Source organism: Periophthalmus magnuspinnatus, chromosome 17 (assembly GCF_009829125.3).
Source record: "Periophthalmus magnuspinnatus isolate fPerMag1 chromosome 17, fPerMag1.2.pri, whole genome shotgun sequence".
Lineage (NCBI taxonomy): Eukaryota > Metazoa > Chordata > Actinopteri > Gobiiformes > Gobiidae > Periophthalmus > Periophthalmus magnuspinnatus.
The window spans coordinates 30,176,499-30,194,635 of NC_047142.1; the positions used below are offsets into that span (position 1 = coordinate 30,176,499).

General features: G+C 42.3%; 1 protein-coding gene across 1 annotated transcript in view; it reads right to left on the reverse strand.

Moving 5' to 3' along the window:
- The window catches only part of lig1 (ligase I, DNA, ATP-dependent), a 121,383-nt gene that overhangs the window by 85,574 nt on the left and 17,672 nt on the right, over window positions 1-18,137 (reverse strand). Inside the window, exons 5-9 of the mRNA XM_055228472.1 lie at window positions 12,268-12,402; window positions 9,787-10,089; window positions 9,535-9,640; window positions 4,278-4,364; window positions 2,845-2,901 (exon numbers count right to left, since the gene is read on the reverse strand). Coding sequence (XP_055084447.1) covers window positions 2,845-2,901; window positions 4,278-4,364; window positions 9,535-9,640; window positions 9,787-10,089; window positions 12,268-12,402 — 688 coding nt within the window. The remainder of the gene's footprint in view (window positions 1-2,844; window positions 2,902-4,277; window positions 4,365-9,534; window positions 9,641-9,786; window positions 10,090-12,267; window positions 12,403-18,137) is intronic.

Genomic DNA, 18,137 nt, shown 5'->3' on the forward strand with positions numbered 1-18,137 from the left:
AGAAAGCTGCCATTTTCCGTTCCTATGCTAGTATTGGTTAATATCAGGCATTGGAGATGCTTTAAAGCAGGGGTGTCAAACACATTTTCACCGAGGGCCACAACAGCAAAATGGCTGCTCTCAAAGGGCCAGATGTAAAATTAATCAACAAATTTTTAACTTCTTAATTAACTGTTTTTGTATTTATTACTTATTCAAGTTACAAATATTGCATATGCCTAGATGTAAAATATGGTAACTGCGTATCTCCTGATAAAATGAGATTTTAAGCCCATCATAACTTTTAATTTAACCTGTCAAGGGCCACATAAAATGATGTGCAGGGCCACATTTGGCCCGCGGGCCTTGAGTTTGACACATGTACTTTAAAGTATCAATATTGGTATTGGGCCTGAAAAAGCTGGATCTGTACATCCCTAACTTGGAGTCTATTTTTTATTTTTTTTTAATCACAAGTAATTATAGAGCAGTGGGTGGAGATGGGGGAAGGTGAAAACTGAGCAATTTTCTGAACATTTACACACTGAATAAAGGACGAGTCAAACATACATGAATCAAAAAATAAAATGCCAGTGTCATCAGGGAAGAAAAAATCCACTGATGGAATAACCTGGTCATTCAGTATATCCAGGTGTCAGCTGACCTCATTCTTTGAGCACAGATTGTTGCTGAACCTAGGCCTGACCAACTGCAGCAACCCCAGATCATAGCACTGTCCCTACAGGCTTGTACAGTAGCCACTAGGCATGATGGGTGCATCACTTCATCTGCCTCTCTTCTTACCCTGATTCGCCCATCACTCTGGAACAGGGTAAATCTGGACTCATCAGACCACATGACCTTCTTCCATTCCTCCAATCGTTATCCTCCCTAGCAAATTGAAGCCTTTTTTCCAGTTAGGCTCACTGATTAGTGGTTTTCTTCAGGCTACACAGCTGTTCAGTCCCAATCCCTCGAGTTCCCTTCGATTTGTGCGTGTGGAAATGCTCTTACTTTCACTATTAAACATAGCTCTGAGTTTTACTGTTGTTTTTCTTCTATTTGATTTCATCAAACATTTAAGTGTCGCCAATAACGATCATTCACGACTTTTTTCAGGTCATATTTCTTCCTCGATGACGATGGGTCATGAGTAGTTTCCCCAATCTCCTTAGATGTTTTCTCTGCTTGATGCCAATGATTTGACCCTTCTCAAACAGACTAATATCTTTTCCACGACCACGGGATGTGTCTTTCAACATGGTTATTTAAGAAATGAGAAGCAATTCATTGCACCAGTTGGGGTTAAATAACTTGTTGCGGCTGAAAGATAATCACCCATGCAGTAATTACCCAATAGGAGGCTCATACCTATTGCTTAGTTAAATCCACATGGCGACTTATTTTTTGGCCAGGCAGTGTATTATGTCAGGTTCAGATGGAGGCCAAAATGTCCACATAATACTCTCACACTATCTGGATAATTCTACCCATTTTTGAAACTTTGGTGAAAAAAAAAATAGACAGGAAATATGAGCTTGAGGATATATCTCTGTAATTACTGGTAATTACAGAGATATTGACCATAAACCAGGTCAAACATCTGCATTTTGACAAATAAACACCCTCTACCATTATTCCTGAATTAGCATATAGTATTAAATAGAATGACACTATTCATTTGAGTAGTTTTTACTAGTTTACATGTAGTAACTTTGTTTGTATACACTGATGTGTTTTATTCATTTAAATAATAAATATAGAGCAGTGGGTGGGGATGGGGGGTAGGTGAAAACTGAAATTGCCCTTTAATGCATGTGAATATTAATGTACCAAATGGTTTGCGAGAGCTAGGAACTAGTTAGATTTAAATGCATACAGTTTGAAAATCAGGTACTCCACTTTTAACTATAATAAGTCAAAATTAGTTAAAAAGAATAGAGAAAGTTTTTAATTTAGATTCTGTCTTTGACCTTATGAAACCAATTTCCATTTCGTATCATTTTTAGTATGTGCTCAATTAAAAGGTGCAAAGTTATCTTCAGTAAAGACTTCAAAAGCACCTTGAAGATGGAGCCAAAGAAACCCATTATTTTTACTTCACTAGACTGAAAAATGAACTATATTTCTACACTTCTACTGCTCATAAAAAACCTCTCTCCAATTATGTTCAACCAGAAATTCTCAGTACAAATGCAGAACACTGGGTTATACAGGGTTTGGGAGTATAGACGATTTACTAGACAAAATAAAGCGAAACTGTGTGAAACAATGGAAATATAAATGAACAAATGTGGTGTTGTGACCATAACTACGCAGTGGAATCTGTTTTTTATGAATAAGTGAGCACCATTGACCAGCAACTGTCAAGAATTGAGCTTACACAAGAAGATGACAGATATTTTGTCATAAAAGTCAATAAGTGAAGGTGAGTGTGACGTCACCAATAGTGTTCGGCTCCAGTCAAATGAAGAGAGTTAATACAAACATTTTAAGAGCAAAATCCGGAAGGGTCTAACTTTGCCCAATTTTTTTTCTCCCAGTATCAGTACTAATGAGTATCTAGTTTTTTATTTTATTTTATTTTTTTTGACAATCCCAATCCTCGTCTCTGTTGCCAAAAGATTTGTCAGAATGCATCACGTTTGACCTGTAAGCTAAACATCCATGCCAGTGACTGATTACTACCATTTAATGCATTATTTGCTATAATATATTACAATTTTAACATGAAAAACACTGTTGAATTTTGCATTTTGATATGTTGTTGTTGTTGTATTCCCAGACACCAAAGATGAACATGTGTGCACTTTACCTCCACATATATCGATTGATTTGTTTACATACAGTTTACATACAACTTACCTGCCTGAATCCTCTTCTATTCTTTCAAAGGTGCGAGCCACGGCCAGATACGGCACTCTGGAAACAAGGGAAACCAGATTAGCATGTCGTTAGCATCTTCGCATTAGCACAGCGGCAATTCCAGCATTCAGACCATTAGGCTAAGTCAGCTGTTCTGTGCAAAGCGCAATTAGAGCTACACGGAGATGTGCTTTGACCAGCGAGGTTATCAAAATGTGAGACAAAAATACGGGGCCCGGGAGCTAAAGGTCGCGGCTGTCAGAGGACGAGCAGTGACCGGACAAAAAACTGCCACCAGGAATTTATTAAAACCCGAGCTTCAGCGTAAACAGACCGGAGTGTCCTTTTCAAAAACCACACCGAGGTAAGGTACAGAAGCTGAACTTTAGATAGAAGGGCTTTGGCACTATATATTTTCACAATACTGAGCTAAAATGATCAATCTTTCACATGACAGGTGGCTACTTGGCAATCAGAACTACAAGGCTAACTAAATTCTCTTCCAATTATACAAGCAACAATGTTACGGGTACACTATGTGGCTTTTTTGGTGTCGCATCCTGTGGAGAAGCGATTCCACTCTCAATAACAATGCAAGATGTTTTTAGAGCAATAAAACCACCTGCTGCTTGCAAGCAATTTTACAAGCATTTTCAAATTCACTTCGAGCCACTGTATCACTTGTATAGCTCGCACATTGTACAATAGGCCGTTAAAACAACCTTACCCTCTTCCAGTTATTTTTTTGTTCGTTATCAGGGTGCAATGATCACAATTTTGCACATTTGAATGAACGAGCTAAGCGTATTAATAAATAGATAGCAGTGTCTTTTTCTAAAACCACCAGATGGCGCTATTGCTTGGTTTCAGATGACATCACACCATTCTATAGGCCAATATTATTTAATACAGGCAGGGGGCAGCTAAAATTTATATTCCAAAATTGCAGATTCTGGGTGTATGCAGCACGTTCTTGGCTCTAGTCAAAATTAAAACTGACCATGTTCAATATTTGTGAATTTACTTTTTGGTGTTTTATGACAAAGTACAAGGAAAAACTGACTCTTGCCCCCATCTGGGAGTATGATATTTTAAAGTATGAAATTCTAAAATATGAAAACTACCAACAGAATGTATCAACGCCTTATGTACAAATCACTTCCACCTATAAACTGATGAGTTTAATGTCACACTATGGAAGCTCTAACCTCAGCATTTTTCTGTATATTCAAATATGCTTCCTCTGTGTGCTGGTGAAGTCTTTTCTGTGTGTTAAAGCATGTGACCCGGTGTACCAAGACAATAAAGGGATTATCTTCTATTCTCTCCTCTGAACCATATATACTGTGCACACGTCCAAAATCTCATTAAGAACCACCGCGCTGACCGTAAAATAGGTTAAATTGTTCTGATTAATGGAAATCCCAACTTACTTTTGGCCGTGCTTCCAACAGGCATCATTTATGGGGTGGTAGTTTGCTCTTGAAGGATCGTAGTCAGTTTGTCCCGATGTTGCCTCTCTGAAAATTAAAAATAAAAACATTAATTTATAAGATTAATACAGAACTCGCTCCAGTAATAAATAACATGACAGATGTGCAAGTCAGTGAACCCAAGCTGAAGAGAACAAAGCTACATACACCATTTTCATAACAAACCAGTTTAATGAAATTTTGTGACTTTTTAAAAAGAAAGTTTAATTATATTGTTCTTGCCAAGTAAAGAGTAAAGTTCAACTCAAATAAAAAAAGTTATTCACAAAAGTAGTTCAACTTTTATACCACATCAGAAGGATTACATAACCACAATTTTACGAAAAATACAGTTTAAAAATGAATGACTTTTCTCATTAATATTTAGTTGAGACCGACTATTTCACATAATAACAATGCATTACTTTTATCTAGACACTCAAACTCACTTACGCATGTGGTGTATAATTCATTGACTCCTCACTCTACTACACTCTGGTTTTAAGAGCCTGTTAGGTCTGTAGTCACATGTGCCCAGGGGCAGGCTGACAAAAGTGTGGCTAAGAACTACTTTTACATCCCACTAACTCGGAACTAAACCAGGTCCAACACTCCTCTGATTCATACTGACCACTGAAAATCGGGAAAACCAGACCGAGGCTGCCCTAAACCAGAAATAAATCAGATCATCCAACCATAGACTGTAGAAATGGACTGAGGGAGTGTGAAGTCACCCAAAGCGGTCGGCTCCAGTCAAATGAAGCCAATCAAGGCTAGCAGTTATAGCGGCTAATCTGCAACGGAGACCCATATTCGGTAATTGGAAAGAGACAATCAGGAGCGAGGATGTTGAAGGTACTCGCCTGCACAGTTGGCTTGGCTCGGGGCAGGCGCTTAGCAACGAGCCATGCCAGCTGTCAATGAAACCCGTTTCTAATGCTAGTCAGACCGACCTCAGAGAAAGAAGGCACCTGATTGGTCTGTCATTAATGTTCATATCTTGATTTATGGACAAAATAGTGAAATAAAAACACGAGGATTATGTTGAGCAGGTTAAACCCAAGATTTTAAGGTCAGAGTGACGAGCCTGACTGACAACAGCAAGAACTTCTTGGCAGCTTCCTAGCATCCTACTCATTCACCATAATGAGTTTATTAGTGCTTTCCACAACTTTCAGAGGTCAGAGTGGAGTTTTGTTGTCACGGTAAAAATAACAGCATGCCAGCAGCCTTACTTCCTGGTCCGCAGATGATAAAAACAAACACTTTCTAATTAGATGCAGACAGCACGCAGTGGTCTCATTTTGACCCCAAGAGCTGTTTTGAGGCAAGACACAGTTTACTTTATTAGATGAAAAAATAGTGTACAGCCCCTTTAAGAAGCTTTACCTTATTATAGCTGCTGTTATTCTGTGTTTTTCACTCAAATGCCACTCACCCTTTGGCCGTCATGAGGCTCTGACAAACTGCAGGATGAAAAATGCCTGTTTGGTCTCATGTTATAAATAGGTTGTCATTTTGAGGTCATCGTCAGCAGCACAAATAGTGTGACAGCGTTTTGTAAAGATATGACAGTGAATGGTGGAATTAAAGACTCATGGTTATCAGTCTCATGTCAGAGCCAGTTATAAATGTGTCTATGTATTTAGAAAGGTACACACTATTAAAGAGCCTGTTCCAGATTTTCCATGTATCTGAAGAAAATCCATAGACACAAATCTGGAACAGCGCCTTTAAATATAAGAAAGAAAAAGGCTTTAGGTTGGGTTAAAGTGGCACCATAAATAGTGGAACTGCCCTGAGGCTGATTGACAGAGACCTGGCAGCTATTTTATGTCAACAGTAGGGCTAAACTAATATGAAAAGAAATCTGATCACAATTTTTCTTGGCATGCTCCCACAAGCGCGATAGGGCCCAGCCGCTGGAGGGCGGACCAATCACATGACAGCTTTTTGGTTTGGGGAAAGCCAAAGACAAAAGATCAAAAACAAATATGTCAACACCGACTGATGTACTTGGATCTTTTTACTTTACGTACCCGGGTCTTTTTACTTTACGTACCCGGGTCTTTTTATTTTACGTACCCGGGTCTTGTCACTTTACGTACCCGGGTCTCGTCACTTTACGTACCCGGGTCTTGTCACTTCACGTGCTTGGGTATTTTCACTTCACGTGCTTGGGTATTTTCATTTCACGTGCTTGGGTCTTTTCACTTCACGTACTTGGGCCTTTTTACTTTACGCACTTTGGTGTATTTAAATGTTCAGAGGGAAGCACTTTGAGCATTTGTGGAGGGAAAGATGCCTGCACTTTTGTCTAAACTGGATTTTTCGGCTTGTTCCGCTGTTGTGATGCTTCAACCACGCATATTCAAATATTCGTCACGATCAAGGATGGAAAGGTATGACGGTACGCTTAACACAAGGGACTTCAATTAAAAAAGTGTAAGTATATGATATAATGCCCCTTGGTTATGTCCTCCATTGGTGTGCAGAGAACAATAATAACTGATGGATTTTGTTAGGAGTTTTAGCCAATAATGTTCTTCTGCTCATCAACTAACTGTGGGTTTATATGAATACGACATAATGCCATTCATGTCCACGTCATGAGGCTGTGTGTGTCTGTCACAGCGAGCAGCCAAACAAAGTGGATATAGGAGTAGCATTTCATCCTCTGAGCCATTTGGACAAGTTTGAGAAAAGAAAACGTGTAAAAGAGTAAGGAGAAAACGATGGTGTGAGCTGCCACTCTCAAACACATCTTTTACAAAGATATGCACCTCTTATTGTCACTTTAGATATGCAGCCATTTAGTTTAACTTCAGCCTCAAAGAGCGTGTTTTCACAGGCCCTTATTATATATTTAGTACAAACATGAAATTAGTACATTTCCAGAGTGTGTAAGCACCTGTGAATAAACGAGTGAAGTCTGTGCGTTCTGTGGATGCAGTAGAAAAACATTTGGCAGAGTTAGAGCACGAGCCCCCTATTCTATAGATGTCTGATACACACACACTATATCGGCTCTGAACCTTTATTATACTTTTAACTTAAAAGCTAATGGGTTAGCTCTTAACTTTGTGCGTGTTTATGGGTGTGCATGTGTGCTCTGTTCCGGTACAAGGCAGGGTACAGCCAAGGGTCAGGAATGGAGCGGAGAATACAGCACAGACTCAAGGACCACATCAAGAGTGCATTAAGGGAGTAAAGCACTACTGTGAGTAGTGCTGCTTTTTCCAGAACGGGTCAAATAAATGAGAGTTGTCAGTATTGAAGCCCGTGCTTATAGTACTGATACTGTGGCATTTTAATACCATGATAGATGCTATACCAGTTACACTAGTTATCTCTTGTCATGACGTTCGCCTTTTCTCATCATTCATTTGGTCACACTGCCTAGTAACTTTTTGTAGTGCACCCACCAGACATCAAAACGTATTAAAAAACTTTTTTCAGAACCAGTAGTACCTTTTAGTAGCCTTTTTGGTACATTTAAATGGTACTCTACTGGTACATGTAAATGCTACTCTGCTCTAAATCGGTATTTTTGCTATTATATAAAGGTTGAGGTGCACATTTTAAAGTTATCCAGGAACATTAAAATATGGGAGAAAAAGAAATAACTGCTAGGCTAACCCCATGTGTTTCAAAACATGTTTGTAGAGGTCTAAACTGCAGTGTGACTAAGTTTTATCACGGACAGGGAAACTCAAAATGTCAAACCTAATCATAAAACTAATCATAAATCGCATGTACAGCAGTTATAAAAGTATACGCTTATCGGGGCTCCAGACCCACAATTTGAGTTGGGTGCACCTAATATTTTACACCAGAACAGGACTCGGGTACGCTGTCATAAGCCATCATAATATATTGTCCTTAAATTGCCTCAACAATAAGGGCTAAACGCATAACTTTTACTCAGATTCAAAATTCATACTTACATACTATACTACACACTTACTATAGAAACAAACACACACAAAAATACACTAAATAATGCTTCAATATTGATTTTAGATATCTGTTATTTGATCAAAGCGAATGAGTTGAAGCCTGGATGTTTAATTCATGAAAAAGATATGAAATAAATATTGGCTTCAAAGCCTAGTCAGAGTGAGAGGTCGGTGCTTTTAAGGATCTTTACAGTTCACTATAGTAAGACCTCTTTCAGTAGGTGATGTTTGACATCTTTTACAGTCTAGTTCTTTTTCACCTTGCACTCTGGCATCTTTTAAGTGTGCTTTACATTATTTAACCTACGTTTATAATGAGGAGGGAAGACACATGAGAGGTGATGTGATGAGAATCTGATTGAAATTTTAGGTGCCTGTGCAGCCAAAATGGTGGCACTCTGGAGCTCTGATTATATTAGGAACAGAGCTGTGAGAGGATAGTTTGTTGTTTTCAGAGCCCACATGAGGAGTCCAGCTTTAGATTTGTCTTGGTTTTCCCCTTTGCTGCACTTGTCCCTTTCACTTTGAGCTGTGGCACTAAAATGGCTTCTCAGTTGCGTTCTAAATGGACTGAACGAAATCGCTGCAGTTTCAAATGGGTTTGTTTTATACGACTACAATTTGGCATTAATTCTTCTTAAGCGACTGCTGGAGCAAAAAAGACAGAAATTGGATTTACCTGTGCAAAGTAGCAAACCGCTCCTATTGGATAATTACTGGAGTTATTTAGTCTTGGCAGTGAATAGTTTCGGCTTTCTAACTATTTTGCAAAACATCTTTTGGTTGGTGGATAAATTGTTTTGTTAGGATCATTAAGGTAATGGACTTAAGCGATCAACAATAGAATTCAGACTGTCTGGAGTGATAATGAAGCTTAGATGTGACTTTGAACTTGAATCCTGGTTTGGGGCAATGCAGTATTACCTTGTATGACCATATAGGACATGTGAAGTGTCCTGAATGTATGTCATGACAACACACTAACAAGCAGTGGATTTTTGGCTAGGCGATGCTGTAGGTTGAAATATGGTGACTGAAACCTTCTAGAGAATATTCATTGATAAAGTGTATTATGAATGAATAACAGAAATTGCTTATTCTTATTGACATTTTGATTTGATAATGCCACCATCTTTAGGCATGTATTTTATAGTCTATATTGTCCGGATTACAATTACTATTATGACAATCCAATTATGATTGTTATTTTAATCAGTGCATAGCGTAATGAATATTTACAGTTGTAGAGCATGACTGACCTTTTATTGTCCTCTCCCAAACTCTTCCTCGGCATCTTCTTTTCTTCACCTGGCTCCACTTTCTCTGTTTTCACCGTCACTGCTGCTGCCGCTGTTTTTCTGGGCGCTATTCAGAAAAACAAACAAACACAAAAGGTGAGGAGGGCGAAGGTTTGGGCAGAGCTAAAATGTTACTTGTCTTTTTTTGATAATAAAAGCTTTGCACATTTACAGACAGCTTTATGCTAACACGGACAAATGCTAATGTTGTACCAAAGAAACTGCTGATTGCTGGTTTCTTGGCGGGCTCCTTATCTCCTTGTGTATTCTCAGCTTGACTTTTGGGGCTTTCTTCGTCCTTTTCAGCCATTTTTGTCTCAATTTTTTCCGCCGCAGTGACAGTGGTTGGCTTCTCATCATCATAAATCTTTTCTGTTTTTGTAGACGCTTCTTGGATGGCTTCCTCTTTGGCCTTTTCAGACTCGAGTTGCTCATTTGCGACGGTGCATTTGGTGGTAACAGAGTTTTCACAGCTGTCCTGCTTCGTCTCCTGTTCCATTGGTTCATCAGCGCTACCTGAACAAAGGAATTGAAGCGATAAATGACAAAATATGGTCTATTCTATGATAATGCAAATATATTTTTTGTCATGAGGTTGCCGGACACATTACAGAATAATAATTTTTAAATCCTCTCTCTCTAATCACTGGGCCTATTCACATGAAACAAAAACTGGCACAAAGTTCAGTGTGTTCTCTGTCATTGCAAAAAAGTGATTTCACCTTTGTTTATTTATACTATGTTCAGAAAGTGGAGCCATTATGCAACCCCAAAGATGCAATTGTCGTCAGCTGAAAGAACTTTAAACCATAAAATTAATACGACAAGTTTGTGGAGCCGATCCCAAACAATAATGAGAATAATGAGAAGGTTCAACATTTGTGGATCATAAGTTTGGATGTTTCTTTCAAAAAGTGAATCTCCCATAGAGTTATATTGACCCCTGACCTCCATCTAAAATTATGACATCAAATCAATTTTAGAACGTGATCACAACCGATTCATGGGTTTCAGCTTCCTGTTAATGGTGAAATTTTGAATGTGTCTTCTCATTCAAAAGATACAATATTTGGTTTTAAATTGAAACCAAATATTGTATCATGTATTCGGTGTTTTTCATCATTTGGGCAACATTTTGTGGGGTGTCTGAGATTATATACTCAAAAAATAAACCCAAAACAATATTCTTGTAGCTAAAAACCCTCTACTGCCGATGAACTGCAAAAGAATAGTACTCAAATATATGGAGTTGTGGAGGGACGAACCAATTTTATAGCTGCTAAAACGTCTCTGAGAAGAGTTGGGAACCTGGTCGTTTTTATTAAGATGTGCAAGACTTATTTGAGAGGAGCTTTTGAGTGCCGCCTGTGATTTTCGCTGCACTTCGGGCTCAGAAAAGTGGAGTCTACAGCTGTCGGGAGAGCGGGGAATCCTCCAAAAAAGACCAGGAAGTAGTTTAGCGCGAAATGAATAAGACATCAATTCTAGATGGAGTCACCGGAGAAGTCGTTTTAAGTAGCTCGGAATCATGGTGTCGGATTGGGATCAAGTTTGCAAAAGTCTCCATGGAAAACTACAGAGAAATTTTGAATACACTCGAGATGAAAATGTCAAAAGCTTAAATTCATGTGGAATAGGACAGGGGCAATCAGGTCTAGTGAACAAATAGAGGAAAGGTTGTAGGGACAAATCACTTATTACTTTGCTTGAAATGTTCCACAGTATTGCATTAAACGCATCATTCCTGCATTTACTCAATGAAATGTGTTAAAAATGCCTTTAATACTATGTATTCTTTCTGGGAGCGGTCTATCCTGACCTGTAACTTCGCCAGCTCGTCTCTATGGAGATGTTTAATGTCATACTGTGGAATATTCCTGGCAAAGTAATAAGCAGGTGACGGATTACACTATTTTCTGATCTATGTTTAATGTTGTTTTCTCATTAAAACAGACCTGGATTTGTGTTTTGTTTCATTCACACATGTTTAACTCAGAAATCCTGCATATTTAGGCTGAGTTCTTCTCTCAATCAACCTTGGAACTGACATCACAAGGTGGAACAGAGCATTTAAAGCTTTGGAGATGTACAGACTAATAATAAAGAGTTACTCAAACATGTGTGAATGAAACAAAACACAACTCCAGGTCTGTTTTAATGAGGTAACAACATTATATCAGGGCTTAAACCTCACGAGAGTCAATTTAGTATAATATAGCAGCTTTAATAACTTACCCGGATAGATCAATAAACAACATGGCATTTAGTTATTTTTCTTCTTTTTTGTCGATATTATGGCAAGTCTTGTGGATAATGACTGATGAGCCATTTTAATTTTAGCCCCAGCATTTAAATCAATGTGGTCTAAAATACTGTGAAAATATTGTGACCTTTTTGAAGAGAAATTGCGAAATCTCTCAGATGTGCTGCTCACTTGCTGTATTCCCAGTAATAACAAAATGTTTTACTTTTCTATGCTTCTCACTCGTTTTTGCTCTGGCAACTGGACACTTCCTCTGCACTTTTCAAACTCTGTACACTTCAGCCTAATTACTGCCTCTTTTTCCTTGTTCCAGCCTGACCTGCTCACTGCTAAGGTTAGCTGTTAGCCGCTAACTGACCCGCTCACTGCTAAGGTTAGCCGTTAGCCGCTGCCTGACTCGCTCACTGCTAAGGTTAGCCGTTAGCCGCTACCTGCTGCACTAGCTTCGTTCTCCACCCGGGCGCGTTTGTTTTGATGACCTGCGCCGTCCTTCTCCTCCGAATCGTCTTTTTCTTGATTCTCACTGCAGCTCTCGTTCAACTTCCTCTTGGGGAACATCTTCCTCGCTGTAAGAAAAATACACATACAAGACAAATATAAGAAAATGTCCAATGTGGCAAAATTCATAAAACAATTAAAAATGGGGAGGAAAAAAAAGGTCAATATAAAAACTACTGCTTCCTGCAACAGCATTTTTATCCTGTGAGCCTTAATCCATGTTAGAATGTTGTTTCCTCCTCAAAAACCACACCTGCAGACTGTGTACATCTCCAAAATTCAAAATGCTGTTCCACCTTGTGATGTCATGAAGAGGTAGTTTTCAAGCAGCTCCAGCAACAGCTCCTTTTACCTTATGTTTTGTAGAGCTTAGAAATTAAAGGGCGGAAATTATCAAAATGATTCTAGTGAAGGTATCTGGAGTTCAAAAACACAGTGAAGCACTTCCTGAATTACCAATGACATCACAAGGTGGAACAGAGTGTTTTCCGTTTGAGAGAAAACCTTCCGGTATGTTTTTGATGCGAAAACATTATAACATAAATCAGAAAATAGAGTGCTGATGATATAGGCCTTTTTAATCAAATGCAATACAGTCTTTTTACGGGGGGGCTCATTAAGGCTGAAAGATTAATCTAAATTGAAATCATAATTTAAATGGACACAACTGGCAAATCTCAAAGGCTGCAATTTTGTCATAATTTCCTCCACAAACAACAAAATATCCTGTCTTATTCTGGATAAAAACGTCTAACCCTGTAGTTTAGATCTGCACAAAAATGTTCTGAAATATGATTCTTGTGTCAGTTCATATTTCAGTCTTTTTGCCAATTCTTCTTGATGCTTTTAACTGGAACTTTGAACAGAATCCTGTTATTAAAATATAAATCGCTAATCTAATCACATTTGCAAAGCTTGTCAGAAAATTTGCAATTGAATATTTTTCCCAGATCGTTCAGCCTCTATTAGATGTGTTGAAGATTTCATAACACATTTAAGCTGAAAATAAATCAAAACCGAATAAGGCAGGAAAAAAGGGGCAATATAAAACTTTTACAAATAAAAAGGTTCTTCCTGAAATATAATTGTCCAAATGACTTTAATGAGATGCACCGCAGTGTTTTTAAGGGCAAAAGACAGTTCCAAAACATTTCTTGCAAAACATAAGAAAAGATCAATAAGTTACATGGAAAGTTTGAGAAATATTAGAAAATAAAATTAAATGTTGACAGATTGGGGGATTATGCTGTTCTCCAAACAAACTCACAAAATAATAAGATAATAAAAAAAGTCCTTAGAATTATAGTTATATGGCCCCAAAACATCTTGTTCCACTCTAGTTTTGGTCCGGGGAATTATTGCTTCATCAAAAGTAATTTCAACTATTTACATATAAAATGCTAAAGAGGAGTACTACACTTCTATGGGAGATTAACTGAGTCTCCCCTCCCTTTGCTCCTCACACCAAGTCACTCCCCCTTCAGAGTGCTATTACAATCAATGTGCACACCTCTAATGAAACTACTGCACATCACATCAGGTTTGTCAAGTTGCTGCGTACAGTTTTGTATCATGTTTTTGTATATTTATGGAGAATTGTCATGTAGACTTGTGGGTGGAGCGTTGCACTGAATCTTACAGCTAGGGAATAGGGCCAAGGAGAGATCGCTAAATTACTCAAACATGCATGGATGACTTCTGAAACCACTTCAGGCACGCTTTTGACACGTAGTATTATGCAGAATTAACTTTTTGGAGCTTTCTACCATGTCAGCATTTCCCTCTTTAACTAACGATGTCCCCTCCCCGAACCGCCACCTTAACGTGGTGGAAGGGTTTGAGCACCCGAATGATCCTGGGAGCTATGTTGTCGGGGGCTTCATGCCCCTGGTAGGGTCACCCATGGCAAACAGGTCCTGGGAGACGGGTCTGACTAAGAGCGGTTCAGAAGCCTCACATGAACAGACAAAGAACAAGGCCAGTTACGTCGCCCGGACTGGCATTACCGGGGCCCCACCCTGGAGCCAGGCCTGGGGTGGGTGCTCGCCAGCGAGCGCCTGGTGGCCGGGCCTTTCCCCACGGGGCCCGGTCGGGCCCAGCCCGAAGGAACGACGTGGGGCCGTCCTCCCGTGGACCCACCACCTGCGGGAGGAGCCATGCGGGGCGGGTGCAAAGAGATCCGGGGGGCAGTCAAAGGCGGGGACCTCGACGACCGGATCTCCAGACATGGAGACTAGCTCTGGGGACGTGGAACGTCACCTCGCTGGGGGAAAAGGAGCCTGAGCTTGTGCGGGAGGTTGAGCGTTACCGGCTAGATATAGTCAGCCTCACCTCCACGCACAGCTTGGGCTCTGGAACCCAACTTCTTGAGAGGGGTTGGACTCTCCATTTCTCTGGCGTTGCCCGCGGGGAGCGGCGGCGAGCTGGTGTGGGCTTGCTCATTGCCCCACAGCTCAGCCGCTGCGTGTTGGGGTTCACTCCGGTGAATGAGAGGGTCGCGTCCCTGCGCCTTCGGGTCGGGGACAGGTCTCTCACTGTTGTGTCGGCCTACGGGCCAAACAGCAGTGCAGAGTACCCGGCCTTCTTGGAGTCCCTGGGAGGGGTACTAGACAGTGCACCAACCGGGGACTCCGTTGTTCTCCTGGGGGACTTCAACGCCCATGTGGGTAACGACAGTGACACTTGGAGGGGCGTGATTGGGAGGAACGGCCTCCCCGATCTGAACCCGAGCGGTGTTTTGTTATTGGACTTCTGTGCTAGTCACAGCTTGTCCATAACAAACACCATGTTCGAGCACAAGGGTGTCCATCGGTGCACATGGCACCAGGACACTCTAGGTCGGAGGTCGATGATCGACTTTGTTGTCGTGTCATCTGACCTCCGACCGCGTGTCTTGGACACTCGGGTGAAGAGAGGGGCTGAGCTGTCAACTGATCACCACCTGGTGGTGAGTTGGATCTGCTGGCGGAGGAGGAAGCCGGACAGACCTGGCAGACCCAAGCGCATTGTGAGGGTCTGCTGGGAACGTCTGGCGGAGCCCTGTGTCAGGGGGTCTTCAACTCCCACCTCCGGGAGAGCTTCTCCCTGATTCCGGGGGAGGTTGGAGACATGGACTCCGAGTGGGCCATGTTCTCCACCTCTATTGTCGATGCGGCTGCTCGTAGCTGTGGTCGTAAGGTCTGTGGTGCTTGTCGCGGCGGCAATCCCCGAACCCGGTGGTGGACACCGGAAGTAAGGGATGCCGTCAAGCTGAAGAAGGAGTCCTATCGAGCCTTGTTGGCTCGTGGGACTCCTGAGGCAGCTGATGAGTACCGGCGGGCCAAGCGTGCCGCGGCTCGGGCGGTCACAGAGGCAAAAACTCGGGGTTGGGAGGAGTTCGGAGAGGCCATGGAGAAGGACTATCGGACGGCCTCAAAGAGATTCTGGCAAACCGTCCGACGCCTCAGGAGGGGGAAGCAGTGCTTCACCAACACTGTATACAGTGCGGGTGGACAGCTGCTGACCTCGACTGGGGATGTTGTCGGGCGGTGGAAGGAATACTTTGAGGATCTCCTCAATCCCACTGTCACGTCTTCCAAGGAGGAAGCAGAAACTGGGGACCCAGATGCGGACTCGTCCATCACCCTGGCTGAAGTCACTGAGGTGGTTGGCAAGCTCCTCGGTGGCAAGGCTCCGGGGGTGGACGAGATCCGTCCTGAGTACCTCAAGTCTCTGGATGTTGTGGGGCTGTCTTGGCTGACACGTCTCTGCAACATCGCGTGGCGGTCGGGGACAGTACCTGTGGAATGGCAGACCGGGATGGTGGTCCCTCTGTATAAGAAGGGGGACCGGAGGGTGTGTTCCAATTACAGGGGAATCACACTCCTCAGCCTTCCCGGTAAGGTCTATTCCAGGGTACTGGAGAGGAGAATCCGACCGATAGTCGAACCTCGGATTCAGGAGGAGCAGTGTGGTTTTCGTCCTGGTCGTGGAACACTGGACCAGCTCTATACTCTCCATCGGGTCCTTGAGGGTTCATGGGAGTTTGCCCAACCAGTCCACATGTGTTTTGTGGATCTGGAGAAGGCATTCGACCGTGTCCCTCGTGGTGCCCTTTGGGGGGTGCTCTGGGAGTATGGGGTCCGGGGCTCTTTGCTAAGGGCTGTCCGGTCCCTGTATGACCGGAGCAGGAGCTGTGTTCGCATTGCCGGCAGTAAGTCAGACCTGTTCCCGGTGCATGTTGGACTCCGCCAGGGCTGCCCTTTGTCACCGGTTCTGTTCATTATATTTATGGACAGAATTTCTAGGCGCAGCCAGGGGCCGGAGGGGGCCTGGTTTGGGAACCACAGGATTTCATCTCTGCTGTTTGCGGATGATGTTGTTCTGATGGCTTCTTCGAGCCAGGACCTGCAGCAGGCACTGGGGCGGTTTGCAGCCGAGTGTGAAGTGGCTGGGATGAGAATCAGCTCCTCCAAATCCGAGGCCATGGTTCTCGACCGGAAAAAGGTGGTTTGCTCTCTCCGGGTGGGTGGTGAGTCTCTGCCCCAAGTGGAGGAGTTCAAGTATCTCGGGGTCTTGTTCACGAGTGAGGGAAGGATGGAGCGGGAGATTGACAGGCGGATCGGTGCAGCGTCTGCAGTGATGCGGTCGCTGTATCGGTCCGTTGTGGTAAAGAAGGAGCTGAGCCGGAAGGCGAAGCTCTCTATTTACCGGTCAATCTACGTTCCTACCCTCACCTATGGTCATGAGCTCTGGGTAATGACCGAAAGGACAAGATCGCGGATACAAGCGGCTGAAATGGGCTTCCTCCGCAGAGTGGCCGGGCGGACCCTTAGGGATAGGGTGAGGAGCTCGGTCACACGGGAGGAGCTCGGAGTAGAGCCGCTGCTCCTACACGTTGAGAGGAACCAGTTGAGGTGGCTCGGGCATCTGCTCAGGATGCCTCCTGGACGCCTCCCTAGGGAGGTGTTCTGGGCATGTCCCACCGGGAGGAGGCCCCGGGGAAGACCCAGGACACGCTGGAGGGACTATGTCTCTCGGCTGGCCTGGGAACGCCTTGGGGTCCCACCGGAGGAGCTGGAGGACGTGTCCGGGGTGAGGGAAGTCTGGGAGTCCCTGCTTAGACTGCTGCCCCCACGACCCGGCTCCAGATAAGCAGAAGAAAATGGATGGATGGATGGACTAACGATGTGCAATTAATCACATTTTACTACAGATTCAGTCATTTTAAATCTTCCGTCGTCAGCTCGCGTGTTGAATGGAGATGTCTACAGTGGTTTTAGTCGTAGGATCCGGCAACCCAAAGTGACCCATTCTACTTTCTGATTTATACCAAATATTAGAATACGTTTATAAAATATCTAAGACAGATTCTACACATACTCCTTTAATTCCTAGTCTCTACTTTGGACCAGACCAAGTCCTGATCTGAACCTGGGTTAGACCTGGTTTAGTCTTGGACAGTTTAAATAATTGCTATTGAAAAGGCCAAAGAGTTTCTGAAAGGATTCTTTGTTTGAAAAGTTACAAATCAATGAAAGCATTAACCCGCCACATTAAAACAACGTCCACCAAATTAGACATTTAATTGTGATTTGTTTCTCAGTGACAGGTCTTTTATTGTGGCGGGGCATCTGTGGAAATGTTCAAAGGGGATTTACTGATAAAAAGAGCCAAAGGAGGAACAAAATCACAAGAGAGACAGAGCTACAAAACCAGGAAATGTGTCGTTTAAACTGGAGCTTTAAAAAAATCTAGTCTCTTTGAGGACTCTACAAACGACTGTTTAAGACACTGGGTCATTCTGTTTCATGTTAAATATGTT